The sequence below is a fragment of the Molossus molossus genome, unplaced genomic scaffold, assembly GCF_014108415.1.
Source record: "Molossus molossus isolate mMolMol1 unplaced genomic scaffold, mMolMol1.p scaffold_m16_p_20, whole genome shotgun sequence".
Taxonomy (NCBI): domain Eukaryota; kingdom Metazoa; phylum Chordata; class Mammalia; order Chiroptera; family Molossidae; genus Molossus; species Molossus molossus.
The window spans coordinates 9794450-9822233 of record NW_023425356.1 but is presented as its reverse complement, the minus strand read 5'-3'; the positions used below and the strand labels follow the sequence as shown (position 1 = coordinate 9822233).

Genomic DNA, 27784 nt, shown 5'->3' with positions numbered 1-27784 from the left:
GTAGCTCCACCTGACATATGAAATGCAACTGCATGAGAGACGCCCCCACCCCCAAAAGCCCAAGCTGCCTGCCAAAACACTCCTGAATCTTTGACCAACAGAAACTGTCTGTGCAAGACAATAAGTGTATATCATTGTATTAAACCACTGAGTTTGGAGGTAATTTGTTATGCAGCGATAAAAAACAGATACAAGGTCATTTCAGGATTTTCCACTTCCTGATACCCTCTCCACCTTATCACAGACACCGGGAATGAACAGGAAAAAGACCTTTTCACACTATGCATAAAGTTAGCATGCTAATATCCCTTAAAGAGATACTGCATTCACTTAAATTCATGGTAAAACATATGTGACAGATATAAATTTTCTTTAAAACTCTTAGCAGGCTAATGTACTGAGACATTGCTCTTGCTGTTGTAAGAGACTAGAAGGAATAAAAAGGTAATTTCTTCCTCAGGGTCTACCACCCCAATAGCTAAAATCTTGAATCATAAGGTCCAGGCTCTTCTTACATGTCCCTCACCCAGAGCCTAATCCCCAATAACACATACTGTGAACAGTTTCTTCACAGAAGAAAGAAGACACCCCACCCTTCATCTTAATGATTAGGTAACAGAAAAACCACGCTGGAATACTGCTCCAGAAGGGGAGGTGAAAGAGCTGGCATTGGTTCAGAAAGATTGCCAGTGGGCAGGCCTAAGGGATGAATGACCCCCACCCCCAGTCTGGGGCGGGTTTCTAAGTTTCTAGGAATAGAAACCTGTCCCTGGCTTGTATGCTGCCCTGTGTGTGTGTCAGGGGTGGAGTGGGAATTGCTGAATGGGGTGTCCGAGGAGGGGCATCCTGGGGCTTGAGCATGCCCCAAAGACCTCCCCTTACCCTCCCCTCCTGCCTATCTGCCTTGCAGACTGTGGAGCCGTACCCTTCCTTGGTACCCCAAGAGTGGTGGAATAGTGGCATCAAGACTGGGGGGGGGGGGCTTCCCTAAGTCTTTCCACAAATTGTGGAGACTTCGCAGCCCTAGAGAGAGGGGAGGAGGAACCTAAAAAAATTTCCCGCCAACATTGAGCTAGATTTCTTTAATTTGTAAAATTAAAAGACCTGTAACGCTCCTTGCCCAGGAGTCAGTTCAGCTAACTCAGAGTTACTGTTCCTGAGAGCGGTTTGGAGGGGCGGAAGGAAGAGGATGGAGGAAGGTGGAGGAAGTAATACAGCAGTGAAGGGGCGAGTCTCCTTCCTGACAGTTTCCGTCATCAGATAGGTCCTGTCACCTCATAGGTCTCGGCCCCCGACACTTACTCAGAGCCACTGACCCGCGCCGCCGTCCGTCCAGCTCCTACACAAACACACGCACGTGCGCCCCGCCCCCGCGCGCGCACGCGCCCCGAGGCTCCGGCGGCAGCGACGGGCACGCGCGCGGTGCTCGCTGCCCTCACGCCGCTCCCTCCGCTCGGATCGCACGCAGCACCTCCGGCTCTCCGCACCGTTCCACGCCGGACCCGCGGACCCGAAGGCGGTGGCCGTGGTCGGTGGGCTCCTGCGGGCGCAGCGGTGCAGGCGGAGGCTCCCGGGAAGGGGCGCAGCGGAGCGCGGCGAGTTTCCGGGAGGGATGTCGCTGGGCGCGGGCCCCTGCGTAAGGAGGGCGCCGCGACAGGCCGGCCGTGGAGGCCGCGACGGAGCGCCCGGACCTGCCATGGGCTGAGACACGTCCTCGCCAAGCAGGTGCAGTGACCAGAGGTCCCGGGGGGAGCCCACCCCGACAGGCCCCGGGGATCCTCAACCCCATTGGGACGCCCCTGCACAGCCGGTGCCCTGTTGACCTTCCCAAGGCACTGGAGACCCCGCCTCCAAACCTGCCCAGGCAACCTCTGTGAAACCAACAATGCTTGACATCCCGGGCATGTCTCCATCCTACACTCTTGTGACCCCGGCCCAGCAGGCCTTTGTGCCCACCTCCTCCTCTGTCCCAGTATTTTGAGCCCACTGCCTGCACAGTGCCTGGGAACTACCCGCACCTCTTCCTTTGACTTCTAGCCTAATTGGGGTGGGGGTGGGGGAGCGAGTCCTTCTCTCCATTGGACCTGGTGACCATAAACCTATTCTCTCTTAAGCCTGTAGTGAAAATGACCCTTCTTTACCCCACCAGAACATGCCTGGGTGACTCCCTCCCAGATCTTCCTGGTGGCCTTCCTCGCCCTCCCCAGTGACACTATGCAACCCCTGTGTGACCTGCGAGGCCTCTGGCTCCTGCTGCTGTCCTGGTTCCTGCTCCTCTTTGAGGTGGCCAGAGCTGGCCGGCCAGTGTTTAGCTGCCCTGCTGCCTGCCTATGCGCTAGCAACATCCTCAGCTGCTCCAAGCAGCAGCTGCCCAATGTGCCCCACTCCTTGCCCAGATACACCGCCCTGTTAGACCTCAGCCACAACAACCTGAGCCGCCTGCGGGCTGAGTGGACCCCTACACACCTTCCCTACCTGCACTCCCTGCTGCTGAGCCACAACCACCTGAACTTCATCTCCTCGGAGGCCTTCTCCCCAGTACCCAAACTGCGCTACCTGGACCTCTCCTCCAACCAGCTGCGGACGCTGGACGAATCCTTATTCAGTGGGCTGCAGTCATTGGAGGTGCTGCTGCTTTACAATAACCATATCATGGCAGTGGACCGCTCAGCCTTCGAGGATGTGGCCCAGCTGCAGAAACTCTACCTAAGCCAGAACCAGATCTCCCGCTTCCCTCTGGAACTGGTCAGGCTCCCCAAGCTGACACTCCTGGACCTCTCCTCCAACAAGCTAAAGAGCTTACCGCTGTCCGACCTGCAGAAGCTGCCCGCATGGGTCAAGAATGGGCTGTACCTGCATAACAACCCTCTAGAGTGCAACTGTGAGCTCTACCAGCTCTTTGCACACTGGCAGCACCGGCAGCTGAGCCCCGTTGTGGACTTCCAGGAGGACCTGCACTGTGTGAGGGCCAAGAAGCTGCAGAGTGTCTTCAACCTCAACTGCAGCGAGTACAAGGAACGTGCCTGGGAGGCCCACCTGGGTGACACCTTGACCATCCATTGTGACACCAAGCAGCAGGAGATGACTAAAGTGTGGGTGACACCCAGCAATGAACGAGTGCTAGATGTGGTGGCCAACAGCACAGTGAGAGTGTTTGAGAATGGCAGTCTTCATTTCCAGCGGGTGCAGGTCGAGGATGAGGGTGTGTATACCTGCTATGCCATGGGGGAAGCTTTCAATGAGACACTGTCTGTGGAGTTGAAGGTGTACAATTTCACCCAGCACGGACACCACGACACCCTCAACACAGCCTATACCACCCTCGTGGGCTGTATCCTCAGTGTGGTCCTGGTCCTCATATACCTGTACCTAACCCCTTGTCGCTGCTGGTGCCGGGGTGTCGAGAAGCCTTCCAGCCACCAAGGAGATAGCCTCAGCTCTTCTATGCTTAGTACCACACCTAACCACGATCCTATGGCTGGTGGGGACAAGGATGATGGTTTTGACCGGCGGGTGGCCTTCCTGGAACCTGCTGGACCCGGGCAGGATCAAAATGGCAAGCTCAAACCCGGCAACACCCTGCCGGTGCCCGAGGCGACAGGCAAGGGTCAGCGGAGGATGTCAGATCCAGAATCCGTCAGCTCAGTCTTCTCTGATACACCTATTGTGGTGTGAGCAGGATAGGTTGGTGGGGAGATTCTGCCCCAGGAGAGGTAATGCACCCCTGAAAGATTTGAGGGGATGGAAGAGAGGGCTGGCTGCCCAAGGGAGTGGGTTCCCCCTGGCCTGGAGAATTGGTCACGGGTACAACAGAAGGCAAGACCCCAACCATGGTGTGGCTGCCATGATTTTCAAATATGGATATATCAGTCCTCAGATGAATGCTACACCCGTCCCCAAAGCCCTGGCATTTGTCAAAGTGGTGAGGAGGAGGAGCGTGTCTGAGTTGGGTGGGAATGAGGAAGGGTTGGGGGAACAGCAGACTCCCTAAACTTTTTTGAGGTCATCCCTGGCTCCTTAAGAGAAACTCATTTGTAGGGGGAAATCATTTTTTCTCTATCTCTGCCCACCCACATTTGTGATGTTGGGTGTGTTGGGGGAGCTTCCACAGGAGCTATATGGGGGGAAAGCTCTAGTATCTTCTCAGGCCAGGAAGTCACACTTCACAGCTGGGGAAATTAGAAACCTTTGGCAAAATGAGTTAGGAAAAAATGGGAGATCTCAATCAATAGCACTCCCCCAAGCTGCTGTGAGACTTCCCATAATGCCTTTGTTTTTCCCGAGGAGCCTCGCTTGTTGTCTGTCAGAGATGGCAGTGATGTGAGATGAGGTATTGTGCCCGGTCCTGGGATCAGTGGCACAGAGGGGTTCACACCACAGCATAGGTGCAGCACAAAACTTGTAGATTGGGGAGTGAACTCCAGATTGGCTCATTTCCTGGTTGGTGAAATTCTGGATTAGCATTGGGTTCTAGCACCCATGTGTCAGGCCAGGGTGGGGGCTGCTGAAAGCAAAGCTTTTATGGATAGATGCCTGCCCCAGACGTGGGATGGAGGGCTACAATACACGAAGACTAGAAGGGTACATCAGTCTCACACAGGTAGCATCCAGCTGGACCCACCTGACTTTCTGTGTATACCATCTCTTCATTTAGTCTCCTTAGCAAGCTCAGGTGGGATTCTGAAGTTTCCCTAGTATGCTGCTCTGCGGAGGGTAGAGTCCTGAAAAGTCTGGCCCCAGCTAGGTTAGACTGGGCTTGGGGACACCGGGGGAACCAGTTATGTACCTCCTGTGTTGACAAAGCTACCTTGCTTCGCTCAGAGATCTCACTCCTGCTGCAAAGCCAAAGCATGGGATTCCATCAGCCGAGGGGTTGGAATTGTGTGATCTTTGCCCCAGAATGGCATTTTGGAGTGTGGCTTAGACTTCTGTATCTCCACAAGGTTCCAGGCAGTCTTGTAACAGAGACAGCCAGTGGCACTAAACTTTCCGAAGGGAAGCTCTGCCACCCCCAGCGCTTTCAGCCTGAGGTCTGTGCACTTGTGGTCGGCAGACCAGAGGAACTTAAGAACAGGCCAATATTCCATTCCATCCAAGGTTACAGAGTACTTTAGTATGGAGATAGACACTCCCTCAAACTTCTCCCTTTGACTAGTGGAAGCCCTGGGAGACGGCTGCTCTAGGCTTTGTCAAGGGCATGAGCAGGGCAGAGGTAAAAGTGTTCTCTGATGTTGGTCTTTTTCAGTCTGTCCCCTCTCTCTTACCAAGTTCCTTGTCCAGTGGAAGTTCTCCAGATCTTCTGACCTGTTCCTTAGATTCCAAGAGGTGTTGTTTACCTGTGGGTGAGGGCTGCTTGCTAGGAAGGCCTGACTCCCGCAGCCTGTTAAGATTGGGGAAGGGGACTGGGAGGTCAAGGCTGCTGTCCATCCTTTCTTAGCACCCAGTTTTGTTGAGAGGTGCAATGTTTCCCTCAAGTACTTGCATGCTCATAGGTACGCATGCTTCTAGGTATGCATGCACACCACACCTTGACTCCCATCAAGACAGTGATTCTTCAGTCCCCACTACGATCCATTTCAGAATGGTCTCCACCTATGTGCACAACTTCAGGCACACAACTTTCTTGCCCTGTAGGAGACAGTGATCATGCCAGGCTCCCCAAATAAACTCTTGTACTTTTAATTAATTCTGGACTCTCTGAAGCTTCACCCACATCTCCATGGCACCAAATAACTTCTCTGCAAGGCCTGGAGTTAGGAGAACCACAGGCTGAGGACCATGGGAGAAGGGGTGGTGAGGAGCTAGCCAGTTCTTCAGACCCTCAGAAACCTTCCTTGGATTAAAGACAATAGATGAGACATAGTGTACAATTAGGTCAAGGAAGGACCCAGAGGAAACTGGCAGGGGACCAAGCAGCTTTCAGTTGCTCTTCCTTTTATCTGCCCTGGTAAAACGGGCAAGGGGGTAAATTTGTCTGGTTAAGTTCCGGAGGCCTGTGGGGATTTTGTTACTGGAGCTGGAAGAACCAGGACTCCCTGCTCACTTCCCAGGGAGCCTGGGGAAAATCTCATCTCTGTGCTGGAGTGTCCCCTCCAGGAGCTATCTAGGGCGCTGAAAATCTTAAGTGAGTATCAAATGAAGCAGGCCTAGGGCTTTCTAGCCGAGTTCCTGAGGACTAAGGAGGGCCATTTTCTTCAGCAGTCCTACCCAAGTTGGGGAATAAGAAAAGGCCCCGAGCCCGGCCAGTGTGGATCAGTGCTCGAGGGTCAACCCATGCACCGAGAGGTCGCCGGTTCAATTCCTGGTCAGGACATGCCCAGGTTGTGGGCCCGATCCCCAGTGGGGAGCATGCAGGAGGCGGCCAGTTGATGTTCTCTCTCATCGATGTTTCTATCTCTCTCTCCCTCTCTCTTCCTCTCTCTAAAATCAATAAAGAAAAAAAAAACTTTAAAAAGAAAAGGCCCTGAGGCTGTAAGTCTCCCTACTCTGTCCACTAATTTGAAAGGCTGGTAGGTGTGCCTGGCTGCCCCCCGACCCCCCGCCGCCACATACTGTAGATTAGCCTCTTCTGTGGCTTCAGCTGATAGAACCCAAAGGTCGCTTTCTCCTTGGGGGACTGAATATTCAGCATGTGTAAGCTCCCTAGAACCCTGTGTAGGAAAACTGCCAGGTCTCGTTCTAAGAACAGGCTGAGATCACCCCCTTCACTCCCCCTCACCACACCCAGACATGTCTCCCAGAAGCAGGTGTTCCTGGAGACAGTACGACAAGGCTCAGCAGTCTGTCTGATTGTGACCTTTTTTCTTTGCCTGTATGTATGGGGCTCCTAGGAAGAGGCCAGGAGAAGGTACACACCAGCTGGGGAGGGCAAAGCTGACTGATTAGTTTTTCTGTGTGTTCTTACCTCTGTACTTCCTCGGAGCCCTGCTGGCAAAGCAAGCTGGCGTCCCTGTGTCCAGGACCCTGTTCCTCCCACTGTGTATACCCAGGTTGGCAAACCTTGGAGCCTCTGGGCTCCGAAAACTAGACAATGATCATTAAACCTGGCTTGAGTCTCTCTGTTTGGGCACAGTCTGTGAGTGGTTTATTTCTCTTTTCAGCCTGTGGGTGGGGTTCACTGTACCTCTGAAGGGTGTGGCCTGTGTAGGGAAAGAATATTTCAATGCTATCCTAAGGGCACGAGTAGAATTCACATCCAGGCATTAAGACAGACTAGGGGTCAGCAAACTTTTTCTGTAAAGAACCAGATAGCATGCGGTCTTTGTGACAACGACTCAGCTGTGCCCAGTGTAGCAGGAAGTCACACACAGTAAATGAATGAATGAGCGTGGCTCTGTTTCAAACTTTTTTATGGACATTGAAATTTGGAGTTCATATCATTTTAACATGTCTTCTGCATTTCTTCAACCATTTAAAGTGCAAAAACTCTTATTAGCTCATACCATACAGACCATACAAAACCAGAAAGTGGGCTGGTTTGGGCTAGCAGACCATAGTTTAGATTCTCAAAAGAAATGTCACTGGCTCCTTAGCAGGAGAGTTTAGAAATTCCATGATATGGGCAAGAGCCTATAGATAATGGAGGCTTCCTGGATCCCTGGGGAGGAGGCTGGCCTCCCTGCAGAGCTCTGTTAGAAGTCTAGAACAAGCCTACTCAAGGTACGGTGGGAAAATGCTTGGACTGGGTTAAAAGAAATGGTAGGAGCAGCTCACTTTCACAATATTTGATTACCTATATACTTTCACCTAAATGGTGACTATCTTAGTTTGGCTAAAAGTCTATTCACCTAACGGGAGGTTAATAGTCCCTGATAGTTAATGTGTACTCAGCATCACATAGAACAGAGAAATGACTTCCCCATTTTCTTGGTACAGGCACAGCCCACCAGAAATTGGACTGGATTCTACTGAACTCTGAACATGCAAATTCTTTGGCCACTCTCTTGGTACTTCTGGAAGGGGACTGTCATGGTAGAATATTACATAAGGGGAGAGGAAATGGTATAAGGAAAAAAATGAAAAGAATTCAAATTTGAAAAATTACCTAATTTTTTCCATTGATAAAATATTAACTAAAGGGCAGCCCTCCTCTGTCTGGAACATTCATTGTCTTTTTCTCGTAGGGAGGAGCAACCCCAGTGGTGAGGGATGGAGACACCTCACAGACACACCTCCCTGGCAGTCAGTGAAATGATGCCAAAGCACCCCCACCCCCAGTCTACATGTAAAGCATTTTCCATCTTTTCAGAGAAGTCTTTGAAATGGCTGAGTTTGACCAAGAGGATGAAGCTGGTAGAGAATGTGTCTGGGGCAGACTACTGGGGGCGCCCCCTCTCTTTTGGCCTGTGCCGAGCCCTGTCTCTGAGCCTGAAAAGTTTTGATACTTCTTTCCCCATCATCCCATGGAAGTCCATGGATGCATCTCCTCCCCACTCCCCAACCACTAGCTTCTGGCCAAGATGTACACTTTCACCTGCCATGTCTACAGCACTTTCCCTAGCTCCTCTTAGGCGGTGCCTGAGGGGAATGGATGAGGATAATGTGACAGCCTCACCTTTCCTTGTCCTGATCTCTCAACTCCTTCCCTTTCTGCAGTTGTAGTTCTTGGATGGCTTTTCTTGTCTCCCAGGAAACCAACATGAAGCTTCACTGTCCCCACCCACACTGCACAAAAGGAAAGCTCCAGCCTGTGTAGTGGGATGGTGGGCTTTTCTGGTCTGGCTACAGTGAGCCTGCTGGATGCTTCCTCTCCTGGGAATTGAGACAAGGCAAAAGCAGCTGCAAAGTTCAGCCCCTTCATCAGGCTTATACACTGTTGGGTGGAAAACATCAAGTGATAAAGATACTTAAACCTGCCCTGAGGCCTCCCAGTCTGTATCCAGCCGAGTTACTGTCCCAGAATCAGAGCAGGTGGACCCATGCCATTAGTAAGCCAGGGCGTGGAGCCCCATAAGGGGACTTCCAGGCGCGCTACAGTGCTAGCACACAGGTCAAAGTCAGTGACCCCAGAGTTAAGGCTCTGTGTTTGCAAGTGCACATGTAGGTGCACAGATATGCACGTAGGTCAGGAGCATCATATCTGGATGGAACTTGTGCTGCTTTTCTCCCACCTCCCCGTTCCCTCACTTGGCTGGAGTTGGCTTTGGTGTGGGTCTAAGCAGAAGGGCCTAGTCAAGTCCTGGGCAACCTTAGAAAGCACCGTGAAATAATTGGGACTGTGTTTTAAAGAGAAGGGAGTGGCCCTGGCTGGTTTGGCTCAGCGGTTAGAGCGTCGGCCTGCGGTCCAGAGAGACCCGGGTTCGGTTCCCGCTAAGGGCATGTACCTCGGTTGCAGTTTGTCCCCGGCCCTGGTTGGTCGTGTGGGTGGCGGCCACTCGATGTGTCCCTTTCACATCGATGTTTCTCTCTCTCTCTATTCCTCTCTCTCCCTCCCACTCTACCTGAACAACAACAACAAAAACAAAAAAAAAGGAAAAATGTCCTCGGGTGAGGATAAAAAAAAATAAAAAAATAAAAATAAAAATAGAGAAGGGAGTGGGGTCCCCTTATGTATACTCAGTGAGACAGAGTTGAATCCTCGTACCAAAGAATAGCGTGAAGTAGCTGCTTAATCTGCTTTCAACAGATTTAAAAAATCATCTAGGGGAATAATAGGAGGACATCTGTAATACTTTCAACAACAACAACAAAAATCATCTGGGAAATTCTGATAACAACAGGTAGATTTAAAACTGGGACTCTTGGTATGGCGCAGTGGTTGAGCATTGACCCATCCACCAAGAGGTTTCCAGTTCGATTCCTGGTCAGGGCACATGCCCAGGTTGTGGGCCCAATCCCCAGTGTGGGACATGCAGGAGGTGGCCAATCAATATTCTCTCTCGTCGATGTTTCTATCTCTCCCTCTCCCTTCCTCTCGCTCTAAAAATCAATAATAAAAAAAAAAAAATCAACCTGGGCATGTGCCCTGACCAGGAATTGAACTGGCAACCTCTTGGTGCATGGGTCGAAGCTCAACCAGAGCCACACCGGTCGGGCAAGAAAAAATATAAAAAAAAAATACTCTTGCCCTTGCCAGGTGGCCTCGGTTGGTTGGAGTGTCATCCCATACACCAAAAGAGTGTGGGTTTGATCCCCAGTTCGGGCGCATACGGGAGGCAACCAATCAGTGTTTCTCTCTCTCTCTTTGTTTTTTTTATCTTCACCCAAGGATATATTTTTAATTTATTTTCTGAACCACACCAGACAGACCACACCAGACAGGCCCAAGGATATTTCTGTCCATTGATTTTTTTTTTTTTAAGAGAGACTGGAAGGGAAGAAGGGGTGGGGGTGGGGAGGGAGGGGGAGAGAGAGAGGTAGGTAAACAATGTGAGAAAGACACATCAATTGGTTGCCTCCCACACACACCCTAAACAGGGCTGGGGATCATCCTGCAACCCAGGTACATGCCCTTGACTGGGAATCAAACCTGAGACCCTTTGGTCTGCGTACTGATGCTCCGACCACTGAGCCAAACCAGCCAGGGCTCGCTCCCTTTTCTCTAAAATCAATGAAAGCATATCCTCAGGTGAGGATTAAAAAACAAACAAACATAAAAAAAATCCTGGGACTCTTATTCCCTGCACAGTGGTGACTAGCCAAGCCTTGTGTGTGGCTAGAGGTAATATGTGCTTTAATCTTAGTCGGTGCTGGAGAGGGTCCACTTCAAACCACCCCCCAGAGTGGCCCAGGGGCACTGTCCTCCTGCCTGTAGGCTCCGTTTTCCCAGTGCCTGTGCTGCAGATAATTGCTGAGGCTATGCCCACAGTGCCTGACTGGTGGTCCATTCCTGGATCCTGGGCAGAAAAAAACAACTCAGATAGAAGAGTGAACCTGGAATCCTCTGCACAGAGGTTGTTCCTGCCTCTGTCTACTCTGGGCAGACTGCTGGCTGTTCTCAGATGAATGGAATGGAAAGTATCCTTCCCTAATTTAAAATTTAAACAGAACTGCTTTCATGAGGTGAATGTGTGTGTTTTAATTCCAGTGAAGTGCTTCAAGGAGGAGGGGACTGTGACCTTACTCTGAGAGTCTGAAACAAGGAAAAGAGAAACCTGTGGACAGCCAGGGACCATGTCTCACAGCTCTGTGTCTCCAGCACCTGGCATATGGGCCTGGGATGGGCAATACTCAGTCTGTGACACGGGGTGGGGGTTGGGGGTTGCAGTGCTGTGTCTATGACTGCTCCTCCCTCCCATCCTGGTTTGTCTGCTCTTGTCAGAAGAGCTGAAGTGTGTGGGAGAGAGACCAACCAGCCCAGGGGCTCCAGGCTGGCCCCGGGGGATAACTGACTCCCAGATTTCCCATCAGGGCCATGACTTGAGGACCCCAGGTAGGAAGCACTGAGGGCAGGCTCCTGAGAGTTCCTGGCAGCAGTGGATGAGAGCTGACCTTGCATCCAGAAGGAGGAAATGGGTGTGCCCTCTCACCACAGCCAGCATTACAGCCCTTCTGAGACCTGGGTCCCCTAAGTATCATCCATAACTGTTTACTGCCTCCCTCAACGAAGCATAGAGCCCAGGCCAGGCAAAGTGAGAGAGGGAGGACCAGAATGTAGAAATATCACCTGTTTACATGTGTTTAATGCTTTGAACTTTCCAACGTTGATTAACATGCATTCCTCTCACCCTCACAACATCCTTGGGAGGTAGGCTGAAAAGTGATTAGCTAGCTCATGGCCACACCCATATTAGGAGTCAATCAAGAGGGCAGATTTGCTGGTGCCTGGGCCAGCCCATTTTTCACCTCCTGACAGAGACTCTCTGCCAACCAGACACTGGCTGCGGCAGCCTCCTGCTCCCTAGGCCTGCAGGGGGCCACCAGAAAGGCTGAGTTGGGGGATCAGAGCCAGGGTGTCCTTTGGAGGGCAGGTCAACAGGAGGTCGGGCAAGAGTACTAGCAGGTCAGGGTCAACAGCCGCCAATGCCACTACCAGCGTAAGCAGGGCATGCACCATATTCCCTCCATCTTTACCTTTGTCAGGTGAAAAAGCCTTATTTGTGTACTCAGAGGACTCTCAGGGCCCACTGCCAGAGGACAGCCGCCTCAAGCCATGGCTGGGAGGTGGCAGTCCTGACCTCTCCTCCCTCCCACAGTGCCTCCCATTTGGTGACACTCCGAAGCCCAGGAAGAGGGGGAAGGTGAGGGCTGGCTGACTCAGCCCACCAGTGCCTGGAGGTCTGGAGCTGAAAGGCCCAGCACTGTTCAGCTAATGATTATTATTAACTCTGAACAGACCTTGGCACGGCAGCCAGCTGGCTCTAGGAGGACGCCTGGATCTCCCACAGTGAGGTTTAAAAACAACACCCATGGCAGCCGTGTGTGGGGGTGGGAGGGTGGGGACATGAGAAAGAAGGGACAGACCAGTGTCAGAGAGCAGGGCCGGGTAGTCTGCCCTGTGAGAGGGTGGGGAGAGAGGAGGCCCAGCCTACCTTTGACGCAGCTGCAGACCCAAGATAAGGCTGGCAGACTTCTCCAGATGCAGAGCTCCTACTATTCAACTGCCCCCTCACCCCCACCCCTGCCATGGTGGGGCTCAAGGGAAAGGGAGCTTCCAGAAAAGATGGGGCTGAGGGCATCTGACCCCAGAATGGTAATCCTATTACCATCTGAATCTAGATACAAAACCCTTCTCTATCTTTAATGTCCTCAAGGTTGAGTTTCAATATAATTATATTTGGAATCAGGACTTAGTGAGCCTGATATGCAAATTTGTGCAAGTGACATGCATTTTTTTTTTTTTAATTTGAGCACCCTGCCTTTTTTAAAAAAAAATGCTAAACAGGCTGACTACTAGCAGCTTTCCTTAGGGGACAAGGGCAAAAGGGCAGCTATCTGCTTCTCCCCCAAGGCCTCTACCTCTTCACTGAGGCACCCAGCTACCCCAGATGGGGAGATGCAGGAGGTGAGGGGAGGGCTCGTGGGGAGGAGGCATGTGCAGCCAGCTGGAGGATGGGTACCCTGGCACCAAGGGCTAATGGTGGTCCAGCTGCTGCCCAGGATGTGAAGGCAGGTGGTGAAGGAGGGAGAAATGCAGAAGGGAGGGGAAGGAAGTCCCCCCACAATCTGGTCAGCAGGGAATAAGGGATCCTCCTGGTGACCTACTCCCTATACTGCAGTCAGACCGGCTCAACAGACTACCTATGCTTGTCCTCTACCCTCTGCCCTCTGCCCCTGCCCTCCTGGCCTACTGGTCAGAGAGGTTACAGCTGCAGCCCCTTATTCCTGCAGAATATAAATGACTTCCCCCTTCCTCCCGAGGCTGGGAATAGACATCAGCTGGCATTGCCCACGCAAACTGCCGGCTGTCAGCCTGCCTGCCTGCCCGCCCGCCCGCCCGCCCACCAGCCCTCAAACCACCTGGGAGGAGGCAACACCTTAGGCAGGCAGGCTTTCTGGCATCGCCTGCTTGGTTCTTATAGCAAGCTGGGGGACCTTACCCAGCCCTCTTTCCCCGCTGCAGACAGGGTGAGATTCCCAGCACTGGTTGTAACAGGTGCAGAGGAGATGGCATGCCTGATCAAAGTGACCCCAGATGAGACTCCACACTGCAGGGCCTTCTTCAGATGAGCAGGGTCTAGAGAGCTCCTGGGAGATGCCATTGGACCCAGGAGGAGCCCAGTGAGTCCACTCAGGGGATGCTTCTGCCCTTGTCGTCTCACTCCTGTATTTCTGAATCATACCAAATCCTTGCTTCTAAGCCACCCAGAGAGGAGGTCTTGAATCTTCAAAAGACCTGGGACTTCCTAAATGCTGCCATCTAGGAACACCGCCCCCTGGTCCCAGGACCTGGACCTCTAGCCCCAACACCTCAGGCCTCCCAGAGGCCCGTGAGCTGTTATCACCTGCCTCAACACCAGCTCTCCTGGTTCAGCCACCTTCAGTCCTTGCCATGATCTATGGGGATCCCACTGCTCCAACTGAGACAGATCACAGTTAACCAGCCTGGCATCCAGCCCTCATCGCTGAGGGCAGTCTGGGGAACTGCTTTCAGTTTCGAACAAGGAGGGGTCTCTGCGGGGAAAAGGGCCTGGCCCTCATTTGCCAGCTGGCACCAAACTCAGTCCCCCTATTGGGCCAAAGAGCTGGCAAGAGACAACAGTGAGGAAAGCTTCGTGATGAGAAAGCGGGATCTTCGCTGGATTAGAAGAGCTCTGCCCTGCTTTCTGGGCTCTTACTTTGTTCTAAAAGCTTTGGGATAGCTCCACAAAGCTACATCCTAAGGCAAGAACCTGAGCCCAAGAAGGCAAACGAGGTGCTCAGGACTACTTTGCCACCAAGAATGGATGTCAGGGGAAGAAGCATACCCCTGTCCTGTGGCCCTCAAAACCCAGATCCTGAGGTGAGTTGAGAAAGATCTTAACTGAGCCAAGCAGCCCAGCCAGGAGCCAAAGGCTTAGGTAAGCCAATGCCCTTCTGCTCTCCCAGAACTTTAAAGTGACTTTAGTGCCTTTACTGTCTTGGAGTTCAGGGGACTCTCACTTGAGTCCCTTCCCTTCACAGTGCCTGACGCTTTGTGCCCTGGTCTGGGGCCAAGTCAGCAGAGATTCCTGACAGGCCATGAGGGCAGACCTGTTCCTCCAGAGTGGTAAGGGGATAATGAATGTAAGAATTACATCCTGAGTCTTCTGAGTGGTCCAGCCCATGCTCCAGCACTGGAAGAGTGTTCTGTGACATCAACCTGACAGACACTGAATGTTAGAGATCATTTAGAAACGCTCATTACACAGATAAAGCAATCGAGGTCCTGAGACATGTGACTTGCCTAAGGTCACACAATAGATCCTATGGGACCAAAACCCACAAATAAGACCCATGGGCTCTGTCCATTAATACCATACTGCTTTCTCAAAAATGACTCAAAGAACCACAGCTGCCATTCATAAGTTACAGGAACCCAACCCTTCATCAGGCATGTATCCAAGAAATGACTATACTACCATCACCACCAGTGCCCAACCCTTCTGTCTCCCATTTAGAGTGGAGGCTTCAGGATCAAGCTCCCCATCACCTTTTACTTGCTCCCAGTACATTTCCCCATTTCGGTCCACTGAGTCATCCATCGTCAGTAGCAGTGGGTTTATACAGCCCCAGGCCCAGCTAAAAGTATAAAAACCCTACCCCTTTGGAAGTGGAGCCCTTGAAGGTCACCAAAGAAACCATTGAAGTCCAAGGCAAGTGTGCATCTAGATTCAGAGTTCGGAGGGAATCACATTTCCGTTTTCTTCCGTGGCAAGTAGGAGCTGGAGATTTGGTGCATGATCACCAGGGCTGGATAGAGGGGCAGCACCAGGCACAGGTACCAGGCTGCACCTTTGATCTGGGCCTGGAACCACACGGAGTACATACCCAGGAGCACCGTTACTGTAGCCATCAGGTAGACCACCAGTCCACATGTCAGATGGTAGAGTTTGAGGCGAGCCACCCTTGAGACCCCGGCTGCCCGAGGAAAGAGGAGGCAGAGCCCACACAGTGCCTGGCCCCCAGTGGCCAGCAGTGTCAGAGCCCCTACCCAGCTGTGCCAGGATACCAGGTGGGGCAGTTCACTGCGGGTCCTGCTGGCGATGATGAAGCCCAAGCCCAGGGCTGCACAGAGGATGGCTAGGGTTTGCCCCACCCAGTGGAGTCCGATCCGGGCCTTTCGGGAGCAGAAGAACAGAGAGTGCTCAGGTGAGAAGAGCAGGATGGCCTCGGCCATGCAGATGCAGAACTGTGAACAAGGAGAGGGCCAGTGAGCCTGAAGCCCAGCTTAGAGGCCTAAGAACAAGGAGGTGCTCTCAGACATCCAAACAAGGAGGGCAAAGGGTAGGGGCTAAAGAACTCCCACCAGGACCTCCTGCTTCACAGGTCAACATTGCTGGGCCCAACTGGGAATCTACGTGTAAATGAAAGTCTCTGTCATTCAGGCTGACATCCAAGTCCATGACCCCCCCACACCCACTCCCACCCCCAGACAATGATTCCCCATTTCTTGGCCAATGGAAACAGCAAATGTTAAAAACTTCCTCCTGGATTGGGGGGGAAGAACAACTGGATATTGCCCCTTCCACTTCCTCCTTTTAGGTCCTAGAGGATAAATACCTTCCATATCCTCCCACCCCCATTAACTACTTGACACAACCCAGCCCTCCTTGTTTCCCAATCTCAAAGGTTGCAAGGAAAGTTGGAGCCCTGCCTGTTTCCCCCACCTCTATGAGCCTTAGCAAAGCTGAGCCTTCTGAAGGCTAGATGTTTCCCTAGGGACATAGCCAAACAAATCAGCTGCACAAAGAAGCCCAAACTCACCGCCAAGGCCATGAATACAGGGTGCCAGGAGAAAAGACCTAAGAATCAAAGAGAACAGACTGACGGCTGGGCACCATTGTTTCAGCCCCTGAGGCTGGCTGGAGCCCAAAGAATCTGGCTACAGGGGACAGGTCAGTGTACAATCCCCAACCCCAATCAGGAATCAGGATTTTGGGGCAAAGTGGAGCAGCCAAAGGGCTTTAGGGTGAGCAACCATGAGGATGAACCCACACCAGTTCATCCTGGGTTCCCCATTGGGCACCTTGCAGCTGTCAGCCCAGTACCCCCAGACTGGACCTCAGCTTCCCTCCCTCCCTGTATCTTCTATGAGGAGCTCTGCTTATGAACTAGTGAGTTCAGTTCAGTCGTCTGCCTCTCCTCCCCAGCACCCAGAGCTATGCCCCACCAGCCTTTAGTACCCCTCATCAGTCCGTCCCTCCACTACAAAGGTCCCCACTCCTCGTCTCCTGGAGATCCCAAGCGCTGCCCCTGCAGCATCTCGGCTCCGCCCCATCCCTGGCCCCGCCCCGCCCCGCACACTCACTGGTTCCCGGCCGGGACAGCACAGTCAGAAAGATGGTGAAGCCCAAAGCTACCAGGTGTGCCAAGATCGCACTGCCTCTCCGCAGCCAGCAGGTCAGTCTCGGCTCCCTCGCTGGAGCGGGAACCAGACCTACCTCCAGGGTGTGCATGGCCGGACCGGGCCGGCACACACTCCCGGGAGCCAGAGCGCGTCTTCCGGGTTTGCGATCGCCGAGCCGCCCCGGCTACGGGAGAGGCTCCGCCCCGGACGCCTGGCAGTGCGTCGGATGTGCTCACAGCGCCCCCTGGGGGCCGGGGGGGGGAGTGAGTCGCCCGAGAGAGCCCCTAGGGCATAGGGCACTGGACAGCTCCTGGCCCATTACGTTTCTTAAGCCAACCTCATAGTATACTAGTCTACAAGGGTTTATGTCTCATGTAGCCTGTGGAGATTATATTTATGGCATTTATGGCAACTGATTTCACCCAAACCCCAAATCACAAGTTTGCTACGCTGAATCAAGACTGGAACCAGTGTTTTGAGCAGCCTTCCAAGAATACTGGAATTCCCTGGCTGCCCACTCTCTCCTACCATCCCTTCTGTCTTGTTAAGGGAATAACATTCCTCCCTGCCTTAAAGCAAGGAGATGAAAAGGAAAGGACAGGGGGAAAAAATAGTGTCCCGCACCTAAGTGACTCAGGTTTGAGGACCAACAGTCTGATACTCTATCTGCACAATAGTTGTCCCCAGTGAGATAAATGGAAGAACTAGGACACTCCCAGTCCCTGCCACCTCCACACCATCCACTCAGCTCTGGGGAGCCAGGTGATCCTAAGGAATCACGACCTCCCACGCCAAGGGAGTTCTGTAAGTGATCGTATCATTTCCCTTCCTGCCTCCCAAAAAAGTGTGGTTTGGCTCAAAGAGGCCTACCTGGGAGAGGCTATACCCCTTCCTTAAGGGCAAACCCACAGGCCAGGGGGAGAAGAGGCCAAAATATGCAGGGACATTCTGAGAACTGCTACTATCTCAATCCAAGCTCCCACTGTGGTAGAGAAAATGAAGCTGTTAGTAAGAGGCCGGAACAGCTGAAGAAATGAAGCAGTGATGTGGAGACACAGTGGAGGCCCAGGGTTGCTGAAACTCCATGAAAGGGCCACAGGCCGACTCCCACACTCTTAGGGCAAAGATCTAAGAGCAGAACCAGAGATGAGGCTCCCATCCCCATCAAGCTCCCTTCCCAATGGGGCTAGTCGGCTCTAGGGTCAAGATTCTGGGGAGCCTTACTCACTCAGAGTCATGCCTCATCATCCTGTCTGGAAGGAAGACTCCCCAAAGATACAAACCCCAGCCATTTCCACGGTTTCCAGGGGCAAAGAGATGGAAGTTGAAGTCTAGCTATCTATCATCTCAGCCTCCTGGGGTATGGTTGGGAACAGTAAGGACACTCATTTTGTTACATTTTTCCCCTTCTTTTTCTATGTTTCTGTTTTTATATTTTCTTAGCAGCAACAGAACAGGGAGACAGTCTTGAGGTATTTTAGAGTTTTTTTTTTTTTTCTTAAAAAAAATAATATAAAGTTATAAAAAGCGGCAGCAGCCTGGGGCCCGGATCTGGAAGGGAGGAGGTGCTGGCGGCTCCATCGCAGTGGGCAGGCACTTTCTCATTAATGGGCTTTTGACTGCAGGAAGACAAGAGGCAAGAGACAGGGTCAGGCTGGGGGCCTACCAGCCCTCCTACTCAGTGTACTGTGTGGACCACAAGAGCTAAGGCTTCATTTCCTCCTGCTGGCCTGGTGAGTAAAGCTGGGCACTGGGGAAGATGAAAGCCAGCCCCACAGGGGCAGCTTGGAGAACACCCATGCACACATGTGAACACACGCAAACTCAGACCCTGTGCAACTGTCACACCACTCTCGTATGGGTACCAGAGGTGTTGGTATGCATCTCGCCCGTGCCTAAACCAGGAGATCATCCCCCTTCCCCACCCCCAGTAACTCCCTCCTGGCTGCAATCCTATGGACAGCTCCTAGCATGCTACTCCAGGGCTCCATCGACAGAGGCAAAAAAAAAAAAAGCACCTGGCTGCTAGCTTTACCAGAAACCCTGGAAAACTTGCCTGGCACCCAATAACCTGGAAGTGGAAACATGTGCAAGGTGGGCATGCACATACATGTGGACCTTGAGCTGTGTCCCTGCCCTTCTGTGCCCTGATGCCCACAAGCAAAATCAATGAGACCGGCCCACCACCCTGCTGTGCAGCATTTAGGCCACAGCTCAGGGACCCAGGCTCAACCCCACTGCCCAAACCTTTCATATCAGAGTTCATGGAGTCCAACTTCCTTTCCTTCAGGGAACAGAGGTAGCTCCAGTTCCTGGAGTGAAGGCCACAGCCATTTCAGAAAGTGGCCTTTTGATTACAACAAAAGTCAGGGTGGGGAGAGGGAGGCAGAGGCAGCATCTCCTCAGCCCGAGGGAGAGGGCAAGAGATAATGAAAGGCCCATCAAGTGAAAGCTGAGGTCACCTTGCTATAAGCTGACCCACTTATCTCTAAAGATGGCCCAGGAACTCTCTCAACCTCCCCTTTCCTCCCCTCCCTGCACATTTACTCAGCACCTTGTCTGTGTCAGGTTCCCACCGTGCACTCCACCCTCACCCATCCTGACCCCTCCCTGCCCATGCTCTTCAGGGAGCTGGGCAGGTACCTTCAGTGCAGAACACTTCTCCTCAAAGGCCAGGGCTGGACCTGGCTTCTTGCGGCGCACAGAGCAGGCCGCATCGGCTGGGGGGCCAGCCTGGCAGTGCTTGGCCTTCACTGGCCGGCAGTAAGTGGCCAGATTTTTCCGCTTCTTGGCTACCTCCTCCTCAGAGAGGCAGTTGGTCGGCAGGGCCTTGGCTGGGTGTCCAGCCGCTCCCCGGTTGTCCAGCTGAGAAGCCTTGACTGGTGTGGAAGGCTGATGAGGGGAACCCCGACAGTCCAGGGGCCCTGACCGCTTCACTCTTGGCCCCACCGTCCCATTGAGCCCCATGCCCAGTGCTGTTTTAGTCTTGGCGGAGAGGCCCCGGCAGCCAGAGGGTTTGCCTTTTCCAGCAGGCTCCAGGATGCAGGTCCGTTTGAAAGTTGTGGGGCCAGGGGATAACTTTCGCTTTCGGGACGGGGCCTCCACCTCAGCCCCATCCTTGCCTTTGGATGACTTGCTGGCCTTCGAAGGTGGGAGCTTGCTGAAGGACGGGGAGGGCGTGTTAGCAGGAAGTGGTGATGTGATGGCCTGGCTCCCGCCCATGCACTCCGCCTGGCTGCAGGCAGCTGCCACACTGGGGGAGCCTGCAGGGTAGCTGGAGACAAGGCTGTCCTTGGTAGGGGGCATGGAAGCTAGGCAGGCAGGTCTGGGGGGTGGGCCTGGCAGGTGGGGGCAGTTGCCCATAGAGGATGGGCTCAAGGGAGCAGATAATGGGGAGCTGGCAAGGTGGAATGGAGGCTCAGCTGCCGGTGGGATCTTCCTGCAGCAAAAAGAGAGCACCACTGTCATGTCAAACAAACAAGAGGGCCTCTCCATCAAATTACACCAGTCTCTCTGCCCCACCTAGATATGGCCCAGAGCCCTGGCATGCTGCCACCTGCCGGGAGACACTGGAACTGAGGGTTAGGAAGAAGGCACAGGGATAGCCGGGCAGGAATGAACTAGGATGGAGACCCACTGAGAACATCATTTAAAATGTTTGCACATCCACTAACCCTAGTTACCTAAAGGCTACTGGAAGTGATGGATAAGAGTTGAGAGTCACTCCCAGACCACCATTCATGCCCTGCCTTAGCCCAACTCCAGGCTGCCAAGTTCCCCCACCTCTTCCCTCAAGCTGGGGTCTTCCTGGCAAGCAGCCAAACCACATCAATGGGTACTTGCGAAGAATTAGGACTTCTGAGGCCCACGGATGCCTGGGGTCTGGGGAGGGAAGTTCTGAGCCCGAGAAACTCACTTCCACATGTGTGAGCTGAGGTGCCTTTCCAGCATGGAGCTCAGTGCCGAGCAGAACCGGTCCAGCCTGCGGCTAAACACATAGCACCCTGGACTCACCAGTCGGCTCCCAAAGGTGCAGAACTGGAGATAGAAGGAAGGTAGATGGTTAGTGGGCCCTGAGATACAGGGTGGGCCTGTATCTGACCTCCCCTCACATTGTGGGTAAGAAGGGCTGGGCCACATCCCCCCCAGGTCCCCACCCCAGGTCCTTACCGCCTGTGGCCTGGGGGGCCGGGTTGCATAATGGCAGTCAGAGGGGAGGTGGAGGTCATCAGATGTCCCTTCCTCCTCACTCTCCTCGCTGGAGGCCTGGGCCCCACCCCGGGGCAGGGGGAAGGGGAACAGGCCTGGGTCCCCATCACCACCACAGGGGCCTTCATCATCCAACTCACTCTCAGAGGAGGCCCGGGACCTGAAAGCGCCAAAGGGGATGTGAGGGCCACGTGACAGGAGTGGGTCAGGGTGGGGGTGTCCCTGAACCCGCCAAGCTCAAAAAGCTAGGGTGACACCCTGCTGGGCCATCAGACAAAAAGGAAGGGAGAGGAAGGGAGGGAACAACAGAGCTCACAGAGTAAGAGCCAGAAAGGTCAGGGGCCACAGCTCCCAAGGGATTCTCTCCCCAGCCCCTTCACTTCCCAGGCCCTGCCTCCTGGGGGTGTAGAGAGGAGGAAATCTGCTCCAGATTCGCCTCCTCCAGAAAATCTTCTGAGTTTAACTGCACCCAGCTCTGGTCAGCCCAGTCAATTGTCTCAACCCCCTTCTTGCATCACATATTCCTGTGAGCCTGTCTGGGAGCTGAGCCTGTGTCTCGTGTCTGCCCCTCGTGTTACAGGCAGAGAGGCGTGTGTGTCTCCTTCGGCAAGGTAGGCTCTCCCCAGGGTCCAGCGCAGCCTCTGCACACGAAGGGGCCAGTGAATGAATACATAGTAGGATGGCTTCGCCCAGGACCCTGACCCTTTCAGTTCCCTGACCCTTTCGGCTCCCCAGTTACGTTTTGGCCTGTTGGAAGCAGCTGGGAAAACGATTTCATCCTGGGTGTTGGAACTGGCACACTACAGAGACTGGGGCACCGTGGTATGCTTGGTTAGAAACAGGGAGTCACCTACTTCACAGGGCCCCAGGTTTCCCCCCACACTTGGGGAGGAGTGAGTAGCACCTTCCAGCACGCTCCCTGGGCCTGTCTCCAGGGGTCCCTGATGGCTTGGGGCCAAGTGACCCCAGGTGAGATGGGGCTGGATCCTGGACATACCTGGGCAGTGCACAGTATGGGTAGGTCTGCTTGGCACGAGCAGAGAAGGTGCTACTGGGAGCAGATGCCACTGCCACAACCGGGGCGGAGGAGGGGATCTCCTGGGAGGGGCGCTCAAGAGACGGCTCCTTGCGCCCTGGGCTCTTCTCCTTGGGGGACTCCCCTTTGCGGGAGTTGGCCTTCAGCTCTGCCACTAGCACGTCAAAGTCCTTAGCCCGGCCCTGGACCTCCCGGCGCTGGTGCACCGAGTGGATCTAGAACATAGCAGGATGGAGGGGTGGGGAGGGGGGTGTGAGCTGAGCAGGGGTGAGGGGCAGCGGTGTGCTCTGGCCTGGGCAAGCGGAGAGAGAGGGGGTGTGAGTGTGTTTGTGGGTGTGTCTGTGTGTCTTTGTTTTACTCCCCCACAGGGCCAGAACCCTCCTTTGGGACAGGGGATCTGGAAGCCACCCCCTGCCTGCTGCCCCCACTTTGGGCCCACTGGGGGCATCCTCCACTCCCCTCGCCTGGTCTGAGCTTCACCCACATCCCTGGAGCTGGATCTTAGAGAACATCTTGATTCCTCTCCCTGCCCAGGGCCCATGTCTGTGCCATGCTCCTCCCTGTGCAGGGGGAGGGGGTTACCTTGCAGGTTAGCAGGCGGGTGCAGATCTTTTTGGTCTCTGGATTTATTACCCCACACTGCCTGTTGAGGTCGCACTCCTTCCCTGTTGGGAAAGCGGTTCCAGTGAGCCTCAAGGCCATTTCCAAGAGGCCCACGGGAGGCGAGCTGGCCTAAGGCAAAAGCCGCCAGCCCTCCAGTCTGAGGCTGCAGCTTTCCAGAGAAACATCTCTGGGCATCAGCAGCTCTCTGCTGGGTACAAGGACCATCCCCGTCCCCATTCACAGCCCAGATGCTCCTTTTGGGGACTCCGAGCCCAAAAGAGGACAACACATATCAAAACACAAGAGCAGTCACAGACCTCTCGGATGCCAGGGAAACCAGCTGTGGGGGGTCTGGTGCCCTGGGTCTAGGTGAGAAAAGATACAGGTCACCAGCCCAAGGTGAGGAAAAATAATTTCACCTGCTTGGGCATAGGCTCCTTAGCCTTGATTAGGAGACCTGGCTGGAGAGAAGCTTCCCAGAGAACAAGCAGGTCAAATCATGGGGTAATCAGGGGCTCCTGTACCCTGGCAACCTGTGATGGCCAGGTCCTCTCCTTTCTGCCCCATCTCCATCAGGTCCAAGGACAGAGCAGCAGGAGTCCCCACTCTACCTTCCTGACCCGCAAGGCCATGACTACTCACGAGCCATCTTCCGGTGGGTTTTAGGGGGCAGCCTGGCCCCACCAGGCTCCTTTTCAGGGGGGCTGCCTTCAGCCCGGTGACTGGGGCCCTCGCTGGGGGTTATCTTGATGCTCTCTCTGCCAGGAAGTTCCTTGGAAAGGGGCGCCATTGGGTTTTTTCCAGGGGAGTCCTTGGTGAGGCTGCCTGGCTGGCTGAGGAAAGCAGAGGGCGGGGCCACCCTGATTCCATGTCCATCGGGCTTCGGGAGACCGGACATCTTCTCCAGATTCACCACAGGCACGAAAAGGCTACACATGGAGAGAGGGTGTGGACTGGGGGCAGGGAGGCTGGGCCTGGGTCCTGGGCTCCAGCCCAGAGCCAAATCCTTCCCAGCCCTGGAACTTGGGTAGGCTCCAACAGGGATGCAGAGCATGGGAAAAGGGAACCCCATATTCCCTGGAGCACATGAAAGGGGGCTGCCAATGGAGCTGGCTGCCTGCTGCTGACAACAGCGCCCATCGACCCACAGCTGCCTCCATTTGTCAACCCCTCCCTGGGCTGGGGTCAGGACAGTCTTTAGGAATCTGCAGCCTCTCCTTACCAGAGGTTGTCCTTCTGGGTCTTCTCAGGAGGTTGGTGGCCACGGCTCCGGGACCCCTGGCCCTTCTCCCTGGAGGAGGTTTTGGTGGAACCTGGGGCCCTACAAGCTGGGCCCTGCCCATTCACTACATGGCATTTCTGAGAGCTGGCAGGGGCTGGAGGTGGGGGTGGGGCCCGGGCGTAAAGCTTGCTGAGGGGCCCATGTCTTCTTTCTGTCACCAGGAGGTGGAGAGAGTAATCAAGGTGAGTAACCAACTGCCTCCTTCCCAACCTGCTAACCCTGCTCACAGACTCAATATAGAGAATCTGGAGTTCAGATTGCAAATGTGTCTCCTTCCCCTCAGAATCTGAGCCTTCAAGACTCAAAATTCTAGGACCTAGCTTCCTGAATCTCTCAGCTCTTCTCTTAACTCCACCAGAAAGAACTACTGGAAGTTTTTTCAAACTATAACCCCAACCTGCCACAATCTTCTGAAGCTGCCCCCCAGGACCTTCCAGTCCCCAAGGCCTCCCTCCATTACACACATGACCTCCCGACTGACCCTGTCCTCAGAGTTCCCGTTCCACCTGCCCCTGCCCCTCTATCTCCTCCCTAGGGCTCCCCTCACCGCAGTGCTTCTGGAAAGCTTGAGGCTTCACCACTTGGCTGCAGTGGTTACACACAACCAAATAGAAGTCATCATGGGCAGGGCAGTGCCCGAAGATGGACATGTCTGCAATGACAGAAGCCCTTATCACTGGGGCTGGGGACCCCAGGGTTTCCCTGTAAGCGAGCACTCCCACCCCATCACTTAGAAGACATGACAGGCTTTATGCTGGAGGCTCCCAGCGTCCAGAGTTCAATTTAACCAATCCCTAAGAATGTGGGCTTTCAGGTGAGTGGGAATCAAACCCCTATGTTTAGGATCTCCTACAAAAGGTCACATCAGCCAGACGAATGGGTGGACTCAGACCTAACACAGTAAGGATCCCAAACCTGCCCCTTCAAGCAGCCACCTCTTGGGATGTGGTGGAAGAGGGGAAGGTGGTCCTGTCTGCCCTGGGCCCCAGCCCTAATGTACTGACTCCCACCTTCTTTAATGAGGGTCATGGCATCCAACTTCTTCGTGCTTTTGTTAGTCTCCTCCAGCTCAGCCCCTGGAGGAGAAACACAGCTCAAAAGGACCACCCTCTTTCCAGAAGCCCCATCTCCTACCCAACCAGGGCTGGGGCTGGGGCCAGGGCCTGGAGCCTGCAGCCAGGCAGTAGGAAGCCCACACTCCCTGATGAGGTCCTGATGCTTAGGACCACTAGGAGAACCTTCAGTGGGTCATTCTCCAGTGCCCCTTCTTCCTCCATCTGCTACCTCTGGAAGGAGCTGGTCCCATTAGGAGGGATCCAGCCACCTTATAGACCCTTTGCTTCAAGGTGAAGTTCAGGGTTCTACTGCCAAGTAGTTGAGGGACTGTGAATAAATACCTTCCTCAGTTAAAAACAGTCCTTAATGTATTTTACTATACATCCCTGAGTCCCTTCTTGAGATTTCTCAGATGGGTCCTTTCTGCTACTCTCTGGCATCCCAAACAGAAACTCTCCCAGGTCCCCAACCTCATGAACTCAATTTTGTTCCACCTGGGTTACCAGGGTATTGTCAAAGTTACACCCAGCTTCTCAGGTCCTGCATTGTTAGGATGGCCACAGAGCAGAGAAACTATTGTCTTGGGGCCCTCTGGCATCTTCCAAGTCCCCTTGGTCAGTGATGCAAGCCCCTTCACTCTTTAGGGGGTTTTGGGCAAGGGTGGCCTTCGTACCTCCCAGTTTCTGGGTGGATGACAAAAACATCTTAGCTGTGCAAAGCAGCTTTTCCCCCATCCCCCTACCTTACTCCTCTCCCCTCCCTCCTCTACAACCCCTCCCTGTCCCTTGGAAAAAAAAAATCAATTCTGAGTCACCAAACCCGGCTGATTCCATTTCCGGTTCTCAATGCACCCAGACCCTGACAATGGCCCCATCCTAGCCCACCCAGCATGGGGCAGTCCCAGGTGGCCTGGGCTCCCACTTAGGTCTGCTTCTGACACCTATTAATAGATTTGCCCCTCTCTAGGTTGAGAAAACTGTTGACAATCTTATATAATCTCCAGATATGAGGGGTGGTGGGTTAGGCATGCAAGAGACAAGGGGCAGCTCCCACTCTCAAGTCGTTTAAAATGCAGTGATGGACAGAACTGAGCTGGGGGAGTGGGACGTCTCAGAGCAGAACAAGTGTCATCAGAAACCGCATGGAGCAGTCCTCCTCCTCCACCTCTTCTTACTTGCAAACTTCTTCAGGGGCGTGATGCCTGCTGTCACCCCAAAGGCCACGAGGCCAGGTGCCCTTTGGGGCCCAGGAGACAAAGATCAGGATAAGGGGGCTGTCAGCCCGATCACCAAAGGCACCCAGGGGCCTGGAGAAGGTGGGGTTCAGGGGAGAGAGACAAGAGGCAGGGCAAGAGGCCCGGGAAAGGACGGTGGGTTGGAGGCGTGGAAGGATGGACAGAAGGAGGGAGAAAGGAGGATAGATAGATGGATAGACCAACGAACTAACGCAGAGAAGGCGGGGGTCCTGTAGCACCTCAGCCAGCAGGCAAAAGCCGAAAAGGAGCAGGAGGTGTGGGGCAGAAGGCGAAGGAACAAGGGGGGCTGAGAGTGGGAGGAGGGCACAGAAGTGGGGTGCGTGGGAAACACGTGGAGAGGACTGTTGCAGATGGGGAAAGCCCGAGGCAGGTGCAGGAGGGGCAAAAGCTGGAGGACAGCAAGCATGGAGAAAGATAAAAGCAAGCACATGTGGGGCAGGTATTGGGCACCGGCTGAGGCTGAGGTGGGCAGGGTGGGCTGCAGGCGGCGAGCCGGCGCTAGGACCCGGAGGCGCGAAGGAGGGGAGCGGGCGGGCACTAGGACCCGGTGGGTCCTTTGTTTGGGGGGCCGGGGAGCCGGACGGCGGCTCCTGTCGGCAGCTCCCCTCTGCTGGCGGGGACCCGGAGGGGGGGGAGGGGAGACAGTGATGGGGTCCCCGGACTCTAGGGGAGCTTCACTCACCGTCGGCCGCGGGCAGGTCGGCCCGTTCCACCCACGAGCTCCAGCTCTGTCCCGCGAAGTCATCGAGACTCGGCACCCGCCGCTCCAGAGCGGCCATTGCTGCCGCCGCGCGTTCACGCACCGCCATCACCGCCGCGGACGCGCGCCCGCCCCGGCGCCGCCGCCGCGCGGCCCCCACCCCCAGTCTCGCCGCGGGCACGCCTCTCCTCTCCCTCCCACCTTTGCAGCTCACTCTGCACAAGCGCAGCACAGGTCGCCTTCCCCTCACCCTCCCTCCTTCATAGCCTTCTGGGAAATGTAGTCTGGAAGGTGCTGTTGCCTACGGAGCTTGCGGCGAGAGCCCCTCCGAAACGCATAACTGCGGGGGAAAAGAGACCGAAGCCCCAGGACCTCCTTTCCCAGCCCTTGTACACACTTTCTTTCTGCTACCAGGCCACTCAAGTTCACGGCGCACACGCCCCAGCCCCTCTAAGCCGTGCCTCCGCCAGCTGGCTGGCGCCCTTTTCCGGGCTGGCGGCTACCAAGCGACTTCGCTCCCCTGTAGAGGGAAAGGGGTAGGTGCAGGGAGGTGGGCGCTGTGAATCAGAAGGGCATGGTGAGGGAGTCTGTAGGATGTGCTGAAGGACACAGGGTTGGAGTGGGGGAGGGTCCGCGGCTCCCGTGTTGTGCCTCCTCTGTGGGAACCCCACGCTGATGCAGAGCAGAGGGTTGGAGTAGCGTTGTCTGGGTTTGGGGGACCTAGCTGAGCTGACTGA

The 27784-nt window shown here is 54.4% G+C and overlaps 3 protein-coding genes across 8 annotated transcripts; 1 reads left to right on the top strand and 2 right to left on the bottom strand.

Annotated features, from left to right (window-relative positions):
* Positions 1–1672: 1672 nt before the first annotated feature.
* Positions 1673–6282, top strand: AMIGO1 (adhesion molecule with Ig like domain 1). The gene is made up of 2 exons (XM_036273615.1): positions 1673–1725; positions 2150–6282. Exon 2 carries the CDS (start codon positions 2215–2217, stop codon positions 3673–3675), a length of 1461 nt encoding a protein of 486 aa, XP_036129508.1. The 5' UTR covers positions 1673–1725; positions 2150–2214; the 3' UTR covers positions 3676–6282.
* A 2151-nt stretch (positions 6283–8433) lies between these two features.
* On the bottom strand, positions 8434–17070 carry LOC118637341 (cytochrome b561 domain-containing protein 1). 3 transcript variants are annotated; one of them, XR_004960941.1, is made up of 4 exons: positions 16868–17070; positions 16324–16361; positions 15160–15748; positions 8434–8751 (listed from the first exon to the last, which is right to left on the bottom strand). XR_004960941.1 is itself a non-coding variant. In XM_036272728.1 (3 exons), the coding sequence occupies exons 1-3, from the start codon at positions 17013–17015 to the stop codon at positions 15248–15250; spliced, it is 687 nt and encodes a 228-aa protein (XP_036128621.1). In that variant the 5' UTR covers positions 17016–17070; the 3' UTR covers positions 13440–15247. The 3 variants fall into 3 exon arrangements, 2 of the variants coding, with proteins under 2 accessions (XP_036128621.1, XP_036128622.1); XM_036272728.1 differs by lacking the exon at positions 8434–8751 and having other exon boundaries at positions 13440–15748; XM_036272729.1 differs by lacking the exons at positions 8434–8751; positions 16868–17070 and adding an exon at positions 16743–16796 and having other exon boundaries at positions 13440–15748.
* A 1241-nt stretch (positions 17071–18311) lies between these two features.
* ATXN7L2 (ataxin 7 like 2) lies at positions 18312–27199 on the bottom strand. 4 transcript variants are annotated; one of them, XM_036272726.1, is made up of 12 exons: positions 27030–27151; positions 25587–25775; positions 25047–25112; positions 24584–24688; positions 23977–24187; positions 23397–23683; positions 22734–22816; positions 22113–22366; positions 21077–21275; positions 20823–20944; positions 19550–20345; positions 18312–18525 (listed from the first exon to the last, which is right to left on the bottom strand). In XM_036272726.1, the coding sequence occupies exons 3-12, from the start codon at positions 25063–25065 to the stop codon at positions 18511–18513; spliced, it is 2091 nt and encodes a 696-aa protein (XP_036128619.1). In that variant the 5' UTR covers positions 25066–25112; positions 25587–25775; positions 27030–27151; the 3' UTR covers positions 18312–18510. The 4 variants fall into 4 exon arrangements, with proteins under 4 accessions (XP_036128619.1, XP_036128618.1, XP_036128617.1 ...); XM_036272725.1 differs by lacking the exon at positions 25587–25775 and having other exon boundaries at positions 23397–23587; positions 27030–27199; XM_036272724.1 differs by lacking the exon at positions 25587–25775 and having other exon boundaries at positions 18374–18525; positions 27030–27199.
* Positions 27200–27784: the final 585 nt, after the last annotated feature.